Raw genomic sequence first — 12,748 nt, forward strand, 5'->3', positions numbered from 1 at the left:
AATTGAAGGCCACAGGAATTAGATGGTTGGTAAAAACAATGGCCTTAACTGGATTGCGCGGCGATAAAAAGGGCTGTTGGTAGCTGACAAGTTCAACCGTCTGATCCCCAGCAGAGGTGAAGGAGAGAATTGCACCAGCCAACCTCCACTTGGGCTGGACTGGACTTCACATTCGCCATCCTCTATATTCTCGATGCAAAAACATATATAAGGCGATATTCCTTTTATTGATCCAACTAATGAGGATATACCCGCAAATATTCTGCGAAATATTACTGCATATTACTTCACTCCTGGGGTGCAGGGAAGGCCTGAGGATATATGGCCCCTCCCGCATCTCCTACGACATGGCTACCTTCCCTTAAAGTACGCCAGCTTCAGCGGCTTGCTTCTCTGATGGGAATATTGTCTTCAGGTACCAAGCCGGTCCTCATAGAGCGTTTGGATCGGGTTCTCCACGGTGAATCACGGCCCGTCGCCCAAAACGCTAGCCTAGAAGAAACATTCATGAGCGACAAAGAACCGGCGAGAATCCTCAGTATTGACATGGGCATTCGAAACTTAGCATTTGCCCACTTGCTTGTTCCTCCGCGCCAGGCTGGGGTGTTGAGCTCTCCTATTTTAAACGCGTGGTGTCGCTTATCTGTTTCTTCGCTTGCATCGAATTCAGTTTTGGATTTTCACATGGGTGAGGAAATGAAACCTAAAGGCAAGATAGCCAAAGGGCGCAAAACGAAAGCACTCGACATACTTGACGCTGGACAGTGTGATGGAATTGTGTTGCAAAACGAGCAGGAGAAAGAATCATTTGCTCCCAACCTCTACGCCGCACATGCATACACCCTCATGTCATCTCTCCTCGCAACGTATCAGCCAACACACATCCTTATTGAAAGGCAACGGTTTAGATCTGGCGGGAGTAGTGCGGTCCAGGAATGGACCATTCGAGTCGGCGTTTTCGAAGGAATGCTGTATGCAGTTCTTCGTGCAATACAACAGGAGCGGAAAGGCGACGTAGCCAACATTGTCATCCAAGGCGTGGAACCTCAACGGATAATGAAATACTGGATGGATGACGAAGAAGATCTCTCCCCGGAACCGAAAGCCAAAAGGACAGCGGCCCCATCAACGAAACATATATCCCAATCGATGTCTCCGAATAGGCGCAAGCAAATCAAAATAGATCTCATTGGCAGACTTCTCTCCTCGTGTACTGGATCACACGTCAGCGGCACACAGCCAGCCAACTTGGATGACCATATTGGTATACAGTTCAGCACCGACCGTCAGGTGAATGAGGTAGTCAATGCCTACTTAAAAAAATGGGGAAAGAAGACGAGAAAGGCAAATATTATGAAAACTGGGGGGGACTTTATCATGCCAATTTCTTCTTCTCGTTCTAATATGCTCCCCCACTCTGTCGCGGATGGCTCGCAAACACTTGAAATTGGGAAACTTGACGACCTCGCTGATTGCTTGTTACAAGCTATGACATGGTTAGAGTGGCAGAATACACGGCAAACAATCGCTCGTTACGGGCTTGAAGCAGTCTCATCAAAGGTAGGAGGTTGATTCGGGTTGGCTTGATACCTGCGACAGTCGAATACAGCTGTTTTACAATTTAGCCTATCATCCAACTGTTGACGCAGTGTGACTATGTCCGTATCTTAATCTTGGTCGGAATCACAACAACAAAAATAAGGAAAAGAAAAAAAATTACTTCGATGTATGTTTTTTGGTCATATCATTTTTAAATAATACCACCCTTTGATTTAATTATATATTTAGTATATTTTGATTGCATTAAGGAGCGTAGCCATCTCTCCCCCCCTCTCTTCCTCTCTGTGTGCGTGTGTGTATTACCCAACCTCGAAAACCAACAATGCCTGCTGCTGTTTTTGTTACCATAAACTTAAATGGGGCAGATTATGATGGTCCGTGAGAGATAACAAGAAAAGCTAAAGGTACATGGCTCAAAGGTAGCAGGTTTTCTAATTTTGCAATTGGTAGAAGATGGATTCTTGACACATGATCAAATCCCCTACTGCCGTTCCTATTAAATCGGGAGAATAAAGAGTAGTCGCAGCACATCAAATATATATAACCGTTGCTGGCTAAGACTGGGAAAGGGATCCAAGGGGTTTGATTGCGCGAGAAACAAGTTCATGAAATTCCTGACTGAAGCCCAGCGCGTAGTGTTTTTTTTTTTTCCTTGACACCAGCCCCTATATCCGGAACTCCTGCCTGCCTCCTCGAAATCCCACGCCCCCGTAACCGTAACCCAGATGTCTTGTGAGAAAAACGAAAGAAGGGGGAGAAAAGAAAAAGCAAATGTCAACAGCAAGTATTATCTCGTTATGAAGAGTTCGTCTCTGCGCAAACCAGTCCACACTGAGTGTCCTGCGCTTGAGGCTTTAAGGGCTTGTGAAGTCTCACTCAAGTCATCAAGGGGGTTTTTTTTTGGAGCGAGTTTCAAGCAGCGCTGTGCTACAGAACGGGATTTCAATGGCCAAAGCCTCTGGAGGGCATCGGACGCATGCTTCTCAAGTACCCAGAAGCACCACTAAGTTGGGCCTGTGGAAGTATTCCGGTAGAGTAGGGAGCACCTGGGCGAGTGGTCGATGTATCATTGTTATGTGGAATTCGCGTGACTACCACCGACGCAAGAGGTGCACTAGCGGACTGAAGTTTTTGTCAGAAAAAAGAAATAGTGCTAAAGAGTCGACAAAGAATCATACCAGAAAGACGGTTTCCTTCAGGGTAACCGTTACAGTACTAGTGTGGGGGCATCCAGAGACTGGAAGTCCACCTGGACCTCCTGGACCTCCTGGACCTCCTGGACTTCCCGGACTTCCTGGACTTCCTGGACTTCCTGGGCTTCCCGGACTTCCCGGACTTCCCGGACTTCCCGGACTTCCTGGACTTCCTGGACTTCCTGGACTTCCTGGGCTTCCCGGGCTTCCTGGACTTCCTGGACTTCCTGGGCTTCCTGGGCTTCCTGGGCTTCCTGGGCTTCCTGGGCTTCCTGGGCTTCCTGGACTTCCTGGACTTCCTGGACTTCCTGGACTTCCTGGGCTTCCCGGACTTCCTGGACTTCCTGGGCTTCCCGGGCTTCCCGGGCTTCCTGGACTTCCTGGACTTCCTGGGCTTCCCGGACTTCCTGGACTTCCTGGACTTCCTGGACTTCCCGGACTTCCTGGGCTTCCTGGGCTTCCCGGGCTTCCTGGGCTTCCTGGCACAGTCATAGTCGTAGTACTTGTCCAAGTTGTTGACAAATTAATGTAGTCAGGGTCAGGAGTCTAGAATATCTAAGTCAGTACGGGTGATTTCTGTTTCTTGAAGTGTAGAGACATACCGGAGTTGGACCAATGGTTGAAGTTCGCGTGATACTGGAGGTCCGAGTTCTATTTCCGAGATTGTAAGTCACTGTAACTGTCGACGTGGTGGTGTTTAACGGTACAGCCGGAATGGTGAGGGGTCCACCTGTGGTCAAAGCAGGCTTGAGGACTTGTGGCATGGAGATGTTCTTCCTTGCGGCAGTTGTAGTGGTCAACGGGCCGATGTATACACTAGCCGGTAGAGTGTAACTAGTTGGAACACTGGTTGAGGACCCAGATGTGGAGTTGCTGCTGAAGGAAATGGGTAGAATGGGTGGTTGGCTTGATGAATACACCAAGCTAGAAGATTCGTTATTGCCATTGGACTGAGCCGGATAATCACGGTAGCCAAATTGGTTCAAAGGATGAGCTTCAGTTAGAGCTGCCGCAGTTACAGCAACAGCGATGGATAACTTGCGGATGAAATCCATTTTGAAGATGACTTGGCAATCAATGCCACTGAAAATAAACTCCAAAATTCGATTGGAAAGCGAGAGACCCCTCTTGAATGTTCTTCCTATCCACGAAAGAACAATATAGGTATCGCAATCAAGTCAATGAAATGACCGCGAAATCTATTCGCGAGGACCAGCTTATAACGAATGACTTGAATTGGAAGAAGGGAAAACGACCTAGTCGCGCGAAGGTTTCTAAACGAATGTAGAACAGGGAAATTCGAAAACAACGTGAAAACAAAACATTGAAAAGTTGAAAAAAAAAGGAGAGGAGGTGGAGGATAAAAAAAGCTCGAGAGAGCAGGAAAGTCAAAAAAAAAGTCTCAGATATTGTTTTGATTCCAGGAAGTGGGACAATGTTTCGGCCGCTCGACAAGCGGAGCATTCCTATCAGTAATCCGTACTCTTCTTCCACGTTGGGGCCAAACTCCAACTCAACCCATGCTGGATGAGACGTAAACTCATTTCCAGACCCAGTTTTGGGAGAGATATAACGGGGATCCATTCGACAGCACGGCCCGCAGGTGGCAAATGCCTCTGATTCGTTGAATTATCCCACTCTTCATGAAATATTATTCATGAGTGATAGAGATTTGCACGTTCCAGTCTCCGACTCTATGTACTGTGGGGTCCGGAACGGCGAACCTCACACAGGAAGATCTGGAAAGTGCGGTCGGGCATCTAAAGTAAAGTTAATATTTAATTGCAGGGACCGCACGGAGAGAGAGGGGCCCATTGGTTCTCGAGCTCAACGGACTTTGGTGTTGGTGTTTGACAGCGAAACTACTATACGATAAATTACCTCTGGATGGCCGCTCTCTCTCGCTTCGTGGAGCTCCAAAACCGAAGGCGGGAAAAGGAGAGGAGAGAGAGTGTGTGTATGTGAGTGAGTGAGTATGTGTGTGTGAGTGAAAGCAAAATAAAGGTTGTGTTCATGTTCCGGCACGGTCTTGCAGTTAATCGAACCGTTGTAAGTTGACCGAGTGGATCGATGATGTTCCAACCAAAGCAGCACAGTATGAAGCATTGGGCGTCGGAATATCTGAAACTCGAATACAGTTTCCATAAACAGCACCAGTTCCACTATGAGCTCCATAGATCTCAGCTGGGACGCCGTATCACAATTGGTGCGAATTGATGAAACAAAAGGTTCCCTGGGAATGTTTGTTTCTGGATGGGACACGGCCCAGCTTGTTGGGGATTTTATACTCGGTGCCCCTGACTAGTCAGCCTCGCCAATCACAGCGTCGAGATTTGCCGTAGCGGTGACATCATCGCCATCATGCAAGTTGTTGGAAGGAGTCTCAATGCGCAGAGTTATCTTTTGTAGCCGGAATGTCTAAACGCAATGGAGCCCACTAATGAAGCAGTGACGAGCCACCCGTAGCACTGGGGTAACTATTTATTTATTTATTTATTTATTATTTATATAGTAACTGATCCTCGCTCGTTTCAATGTTCCGGCTGATGTTTGGACGCGAAAAATTGTAGGAATGCCACAGGCTCGGCCTGAGCAACAACCAGCTTTGTTTCAAAAAATGAACGCGGCTTGCTGTGGAGCAATTCCCCTCCAAATCTGTCCTGCGTTTGCTTCTGCGTTGTGCCCGCCCACAACCAGCAACACCAGTTACACATCGCGATGCGCGTGGCGTGGACCACTGAATTTTGTAAGGCGTGTTGGTGGTCGTTTGTCTGTGATGGTGATGGACGGCGAACCAGCCAGCCGCTTGTATTGGACCTACTGGAGCACGTTCTGGATCCATGAAGAACGGGAGATCTGGATCAAGCTTGCGGTGCTCAATCCGGCATACCAATATTTCGTCCCCCTTATACAGTCGTGCTCTCCAATTCAAAGTCCTTGCTTGACGTTATTACTTATAGTATCCAGGTTGCGCCAGAAGCATGCAGCGAAGGTCCCAATTCGCTGCCATTTTTCAAAAGCTGATTCTCGAACCATGGGCCTGACCTCCATCATCGCATGGGGCCCTCGCCTCCATGCATAGCTAGGCCTTGGGAAGTTTAATATATATCCAGGCGAAAATTTCCCGACCCACGGCATTTCCCACTTGAATTGGAACTAGAAATGCGATACTACCAGACGCGGTCCTACATGTACTCTACATAATTGCTCGAACAGCATGAGGATATAATATTGCCATGGTTCAACAAGCCCAGTTAATATTTCTCATATAAAGCTCCGAAGGGACATTTGATCCCTACATGTCACGTACGGGGTTTGCTGGTGGTTTGTTTACTAACATACAAACATGCGAACCGTGCCATCATACGACAGACAAAGGAGAAATAACAACATCCACGGGTAGATCGAAATTAAATGATTCGGACAAAATACTATCTCTCCGTTTTTCCCTAAACAAAACAAGAACAGATGGCTCTTGAAATAATGCGCGTTACGGTATTTTATTCCCTCGTTTCTAACATGCATACTGAATGAGTATGTCCGCCATTCCTTTACTAGAGTCGAGTCTCTCCCGGGTTATTGGATATTATCCATAAATTCCAGCAGCACGTCGCGTCCCCAATCCAGTTTTAGCGATCCCATCCGTTCGACTCGTTGGTTGTAGCTTGGGCAGCGATATCGCCAGTCTCACCAACAGCTCGGTTGGCTATTGCAGCGTGCATAGAGCCGGCGACAATAGTCACTACTCAATAGGTCATACCTGCTGAATGGCGAAATTTTGGGTGGCCTGACGCATGAAAAATATTGCCAATTACGTCACATGGAATGTTGAAGTAGATCGCGACGTCGCGCATGAGCTTGGTGTCCTCCAATGCTCACCCACGCCGCACAAGATGCGGCAACCATCGTTGGAAAGACTTGTAGGAATGGAAATCTGTGCCGGAGAAGTGGCCGTTGTAACCCAGCATCAGGCCAGGGCCCCTAGCTAAGCAATAGCGATTCCATAAATATTTAGATAATGAATTGTGAGGACTAATTCAGATTGTATGAAGTAATTTGATATACTTGATATAGACAAGCAATTGAGAAGCGGAATACTGTCAGATGAAGGAACTCCACTTAATTCCTCGGAAAGGGTAAGTAGTTATTGCAAACCAGTAAGCCAAATAAGCTTCGGAACTGATATTCGAATTCATCCGCGCTTCAGCAATTGTCCTAGCATGGCGCAAGTGCAACGAACCAAGTTGAGCAATGCTATTGATGAGGCTGACGAGGCTGACAAGTCCATGATAGGCCGGCAGCGCACGAGCTAGAACCGCGCGATTAGCCAACCTATAGCACCCAACTGGGGATGTTACTGCAAGTCGTTCTCAAGTCCAAGCCGCAACGCCAGACTTTTCCATTGGGGATACATTGTGCATGAGTGAGTGAGTCACTATTCTGGTCGTTGTTCTCGAGTCACGTTTCTAGGCAACTGCACAGATTCCCTAGTGTCAGAAAACAGTGCAGCTATGTGTCTTGACTGTTACACTTGCGGCATGCTGCTTCAGAGTCATTTTACCTCGCCAACACTTGAAACGCAAAGATCTTTGCCTCGGGAATGATGGTGAGACCATACATTGATAACAGGTGCGATTGATGAACTTGATATCAGCTGTCCAGGTGTGCGGCAAAAGGGAGGGGTTCAAGCAGATATACGGTGCAAGCAAAACCAACGACTGTATAACGATTAAATACGCGCGCCAAATGAAATGGGTAAAATTGGACTTTCACCACCAGCCTGGAGGTTACAGGAGAATTCACACAAATTAACACAGAGTTAAGTTTATAATTTTCATTTCATACCTTGAAGTCCAACAAAAGTAGAAGCGACACACTCAAGTAGGCGAGGTCAGCGAATGAATGGTCTCCCAGCGCGGGTCAGGCGGTTCGAGGCTCAGAACGTGGACCATGGCAAGATGGCTCCTGTTTATAGAGACACAAAAGGATGGAACGGAGAAGGTCCAGATACTCAGGCGTCTGCTTCTTCAACGGCAAGTCTGTGAAAATCTGCATAACATCCGGGGACTCAGGTATGAATCATGCATATCCATATACATATATATCTTGAGGAATAAGTGGCTACCTTAAGGGTTAATCCTTTTTTGCGTAGTGGTAAAGCCTCCCACAAGAGTGCATGTTTTATAACCGCAATAATATGACCGCTCTCATCGACCAGCGTATTCCTGGAACCGAGGTGGCCGTCAGAAAAATGGATCGCGTGATTGTGACTAGGATATTCACGAGTCTTTGGTGTCATAGACTGGTTAAAATCAGATTCTTCAACGTCAGTAACCCAATGGCCAAGCGATGCCTATGCTGGAGCCGCGCGGCAATTGGCGCCGCGTCTGGACTGTGGGGTTCTGGCGGCAAAAGTATGGATTTGCATCATAAAATATTTTATTTTCAGATGCAATAACGATGAAGTTATTCGGTTTGTCTTTAATTATTTATTTTTGACTTGGGACTTGGGCGAAATATAACATTTACACAAGGTTAGTTGTTGAATTATTTATGCCAATACCGCCAGGTAAAACGAAAATTACTTGGGCCAACAATTGTTTTAGAATAAAACTCCTGTCTATGACAATCCTCACGGCTACCAGTGCGATTCTTGATTTTCTGTGATAGCATTGACGGCCCTTATCCTCAATGACGACAAAGTTTCAAGTTCGATCTCTGCATCACCTGCGGCAAACATATCATGCCTCTCTCCAGAATTTCATCTCATCTTCAGATGTTTTCCACATTCTGGATACAGTGCCTGTAAGCAAACCCCAAGCGGGACGGCCAGCCAAGCTATATGTGTTAGACTCATCTTTCAACCCCCCAACGCGTGCTCATCTCAACATTGCCAAATCTGCCCTCCTCCAGCATGACAATACATCATCTGTCAGACTCCTGCTTCTTCTCGCTACGCAGAATGCCGACAAGGCTTCCAAGCCGGCTTCATTTGAGGATCGCCTCGTCATGATGCGGATATTTGCTGAAGACATTCAGTCCGCTCTCGAACAAGTCAGCGTCCACAATGATAATGTACAGGGAGATCAACAGAGAGCCCTAACTGTGGACATCGGAATAACAAAGTTGCCATATTTCATAGACAAAGCAGCAGCCATATCCACGTCGAACTTCTATCCCGGTTCACCTGAACAGATCCTACTTACGGGATACGATACACTAGTACGAATATTTGATTGCAAATATTATCCCCCCGAACATACTCTCCAACCTCTAAGTCAGTTCTTTGCTCAGCATCGACTGAGGGTGACGTTCAGGCCTGATTCTGAGTGGGGCGGTCGAAAGGATCAGGAATTATTCTTGCAGAATCTGGCTCAAGGGGCAAGGGAATCTGATGGAGGCAAGCGAGAATGGGCTCAGCGTATCGAGCTAGTCGAAGGAGCGAAAACTGGAGAAGAAGCTGTGAGCTCTACGAAAGCAAGAAATGCTGCTGTTAATAATGACGTCAACGCACTGGAGAAGTTTGTCACACCCGATATCTGCGACTGGGTAGTATCCCAGAGATTGTATGGTAGCTCATGAAGTACGAGGGTTTCAAATGGAATGATTTACAACACCTAAGCATCCACTGGTACACGTGCAGTCTTTGTGAATTTCTGGCGGGCATCAGCGGCGACGAATTGTCACATCCCTTCTCGGCCGATGGGGTTATAGCGGTTGTATTTAAACATCGAGGCTATGACAATGCTTCAACGACCTCTAGATAGACCATGTAATCCGAGAATCGAATACTCGCATGACCTGGACTATGACATACTAGCGACGATATAATTAAACAGCAGGCGGATATTATATGAACGATACGAACAGCCCAAGGCCAACGCCCGAACCCGTCAAACAAATGTGTCCAACTATGGAGAAGCTGAACCTGCACCAAAAAAATCCCATGCTTTACTGTACATACACATAACACCACCAATGCCATAACTATGAGGTTAATATAGTCAGATATAATACAATAAAATTTCAAAATGCCATCCCGAATAGTTATAATTTCTTCAAATACTTAGTCCTTCACCGTCATCCCCCCTCCTCCTTCCAAGCATATAAACTAGCCCACCACTAACCATGTTAGTAAACCCAAAACCGATAGCAGCACCCCTCACAATCCCTCTAGCTCCCCACTTTTGCATGAACGGTTGTTTCCTTTTCGCAGCCAGGAGCAAATACAAGCCTGACCATGCAGCATTTATGCCGGCGGCATCAACCTTGTAGTCTAGTAGGTTGAGGTATGTTGTGAATAAAAGAGCTGGTGGGAATAGCATCGGTAGGGGCTGGAAGGGGCGCATATGCTGGGCTGCGATAAGCGTTGCGAGGAGAGTAGGTGGGAAAGGGTTCTCTAGAATACGATGCCCCAGTTAGCGCTGGAAATTTACTACCCGGGTATCCGAATGGAAACCCATCAATGAGGGTAGGCATTATAACAGGGTAGGGATTTGCGGGGAGAGGCGGCGGATTTACTCACCTCCCCATGCGCGCGCATGTTGCATTAGCGATTTTTTGGATGGAGGGTCACTTTCTTCACGCGTCATCGTAGCTCGCCCGTCCTTCCAGAAATATGGTGGATAAGATTATGTTGCATCAAAATCACGTATTACATCTCCAAAAAGTTCGTTGGGCGGAGGTGGTGAACAAAAAGTTTAAGCTGATTGTAGCAAGTTCGCGCTTAACAACCGCGACACAGTTAGCATCCCTACTTACTCCAAACAACCTCGACTATGCGATTTGCAACTACGCATCCAGCAATAATGCGCAAGGAATTCCATGGCGATTATGGCTTCAGGAGCCGTTTCTATAGTTCGACTCCGGACAAAATCGATAAAATTCATCCCACGGGAATGAATGAGCGACAACGTAACACTCTTCAATTTTGATCTACGTTGTCCCAAAGCGGCTTGGACTCATGGCTTATTCTCACGTGATCTCAAAGCCACGATGGTCCCAACCTTAGAGTCGCCAATGCGCGACATCAACGTTTTAACTTGCCCCATTCTTGTTTTACGGGTTATCTGGAGCGCAACTCCACTAGCACTCGAAAATATACACCGCGAACTCTTCCATCGTTATATGCGGAACGGTAACAACCACCCCTTCGCTCGTTGTGGCCGAGATCGTGCATGACCGTTGTGGTCTTATGCATCCTACCGCCTATTATTTATATCTTCCCCCGTTTCCTTCCGCTTCCAATTGCCTTCTCTATATTTTATTTTAAGAAGAACTCGACTAGAATAATAGAAATAAGATGTCATCTGCGACGGCGTCCGGCGCGGATGCAAAGCCAAACGGCTCAGCGAAATCCAGAGAACATAACCAAGGGAACCAAGACCGGAAATTCACTCCAGAACAGAAAGCGGCAGTGCTACGTGTTCGGAAATGTTCGCCGACTGCGTTCTATGAGATTCTAGCTCTAGAGAAGACTGCGTCTGATGGAGAGATAAAGAAGGCTTATCGGAAACTGAGTTTACTCACACATCCTGATAAAAATGGGTTTGACGGAGCGGACGAGGCTTTCAAAAGTATGTTCAATTTATGTTCATGTTTCAATCTCGGCAAATATTCCATCCGATAGTTTGAATTTCGCCGGATATAGCCTATGTCTGAAAATATATATGGAGGCATTCTTCAACAATTTGGGGAGCCCGACTAATGCATTCTTTCGGTTAATTTTAGTGGTATCCCGAGCGTTTCAAATACTATCAGATTCCGAGAAAAAATCGAAATACGATAAGTTCGGCGGAGATCCCGATAATAGATTTTCACCGGGGGCTTCATCGTCATCTTCACCGTTCAGCGGATTCAGCGGATTCCCTCAAGGGAGGGGTAGAGGGCCAATGTTTGATGAGGAAATATCTCCCGAGGAGTTGTTCAACAGGTTTTTTGGAGGCGGCGGCTTTGGTCCTTTTGGTAATAAGTCCTATCTTATATCAGTCCCATTGTGGGAGTATGCAGTTACTAATTAAAGCAAATAGGAGGGGGAATGTTTGACACTGGCCCTCAATTTGTCTTTAATATGGGAGGCGGCCCCAATATCCGAGTTCATCAATTTGGCGGCTCACGACCCAGACGAAGACCTCGTGAGGCAGAGAATCAGTCAGGTGCCCAGGCTCCCCCTGCTGGCTTGGCATCATTTGCACAGTTCATTCCAATCCTCCTCATATTCTTCCTCCCGCTCCTCACCTCTCTGTTCTCCGGCTCAACCTCCTCCGGACCTTCTCTCCGATTCGACAAAGCTGTGCCTCCCCATACAATGCACCGTACGACACCGAAACTCAGACTAGACTATTTCATAAATCCCGCTGAGGTGGAAGATTTCAGTGCGCGCAAATTCTACCAGCTCGACCACAAAGTCGAGGTTGATTATGTATCAAACCTACGGTATGACTGCGAAAGAGAAGTTCAAGCGCGCGACCAGATGATACAAGATGCTCAGGGCTGGTTCTTCCCTGACGTTGAGAAGCTGAAGGAGGCACGTTCGTTGGAGCTTCGGAGTTGCAAGAAGTTGAATTCGCTAAATCTTTAATGGGGCGGACTTGTTAGGCATTTCCTCATATGTGCTCCTTATTGCTAATGATATAAATAGACAATAATATTCTGTTTCATTTTGTGTATGATTGGGGTTTGGCGTTCCGCGATTAGCATCATGACCCAGGGATACATGTCTTTGTGCTCATTTCCTCTTCACATTTTCTTCTTCCATTTCTATTTTTGCTTTCGTTTTTCTTCCCTTGAATATTGTAAATAATTCGAACATTTTTATCGCTTGACTTCTTAACATATAATATAATTTCTGGTAATTTTTCTTTTTGCTGGTTGTAAACATATGGCGAACTGAGGTCGGCAGATCTTTCTATTCTAGGCTAGTGCCGGATAAAGTCCTCGCGGGGAATGAGGTATTGGCTTAGTCAAGCATCATCAGCAGGCATCAGACACTTTGC

General features: G+C 46.7%; 6 protein-coding genes across 6 annotated transcripts; 3 read left to right on the forward strand and 3 right to left on the reverse strand.

Annotated features, from left to right (window-relative positions):
- Positions 1-321: 321 nt before the first annotated feature.
- HCBG_02363 (uncharacterized protein) lies at positions 322-1,572 on the forward strand (the record flags this gene model as incomplete). The annotated part of the gene is made up of 1 exon (XM_045429412.1): positions 322-1,572. The coding sequence occupies one exon, from the start codon at positions 322-324 to the stop codon at positions 1,570-1,572; it is 1,251 nt and encodes a 416-aa protein (XP_045289307.1).
- Positions 1,573-2,502: 930 nt separating this feature from the next.
- HCBG_02364 (uncharacterized protein) lies at positions 2,503-3,808 on the reverse strand (the record flags this gene model as incomplete). The annotated part of the gene is made up of 3 exons (XM_045429413.1): positions 2,503-2,682; positions 2,777-3,232; positions 3,356-3,808. 3 exons carry the CDS (start codon positions 3,806-3,808, stop codon positions 2,503-2,505), a joined length of 1,089 nt encoding a protein of 362 aa, XP_045289308.1.
- A 2,531-nt stretch (positions 3,809-6,339) lies between these two features.
- HCBG_02365 (uncharacterized protein) lies at positions 6,340-6,659 on the reverse strand (the record flags this gene model as incomplete). The annotated part of the gene is made up of 3 exons (XM_045429414.1): positions 6,340-6,459; positions 6,514-6,540; positions 6,633-6,659. The coding sequence occupies 3 exons, from the start codon at positions 6,657-6,659 to the stop codon at positions 6,340-6,342; spliced, it is 174 nt and encodes a 57-aa protein (XP_045289309.1).
- A 1,785-nt stretch (positions 6,660-8,444) lies between these two features.
- Positions 8,445-9,335, forward strand: HCBG_02366 (cytidylyltransferase; the record flags this gene model as incomplete). Its single annotated transcript, XM_045429415.1, has 1 exon — positions 8,445-9,335. One exon carries the CDS (start codon positions 8,445-8,447, stop codon positions 9,333-9,335), a length of 891 nt encoding a protein of 296 aa, XP_045289310.1.
- Positions 9,336-9,788: 453 nt separating this feature from the next.
- On the reverse strand, positions 9,789-10,568 carry HCBG_02367 (uncharacterized protein; the record flags this gene model as incomplete). The annotated part of the gene is made up of 2 exons (XM_045429416.1): positions 9,789-10,152; positions 10,279-10,568. The coding sequence occupies 2 exons, from the start codon at positions 10,343-10,345 to the stop codon at positions 9,812-9,814; spliced, it is 408 nt and encodes a 135-aa protein (XP_045289311.1).
- Positions 10,569-10,822: 254 nt separating this feature from the next.
- HCBG_02368 (uncharacterized protein) lies at positions 10,823-12,605 on the forward strand (the record flags this gene model as incomplete). The annotated part of the gene is made up of 3 exons (XM_045429417.1): positions 10,823-11,329; positions 11,484-11,717; positions 11,783-12,605. 3 exons carry the CDS (start codon positions 11,056-11,058, stop codon positions 12,331-12,333), a joined length of 1,059 nt encoding a protein of 352 aa, XP_045289312.1.
- Positions 12,606-12,748: the final 143 nt, after the last annotated feature.

Source organism: Histoplasma capsulatum (genome assembly GCF_000150115.1).
Source record: "Histoplasma capsulatum G186AR genomic scaffold supercont2.3, whole genome shotgun sequence".
NCBI lineage: Eukaryota > Fungi > Ascomycota > Eurotiomycetes > Onygenales > Ajellomycetaceae > Histoplasma > Histoplasma capsulatum.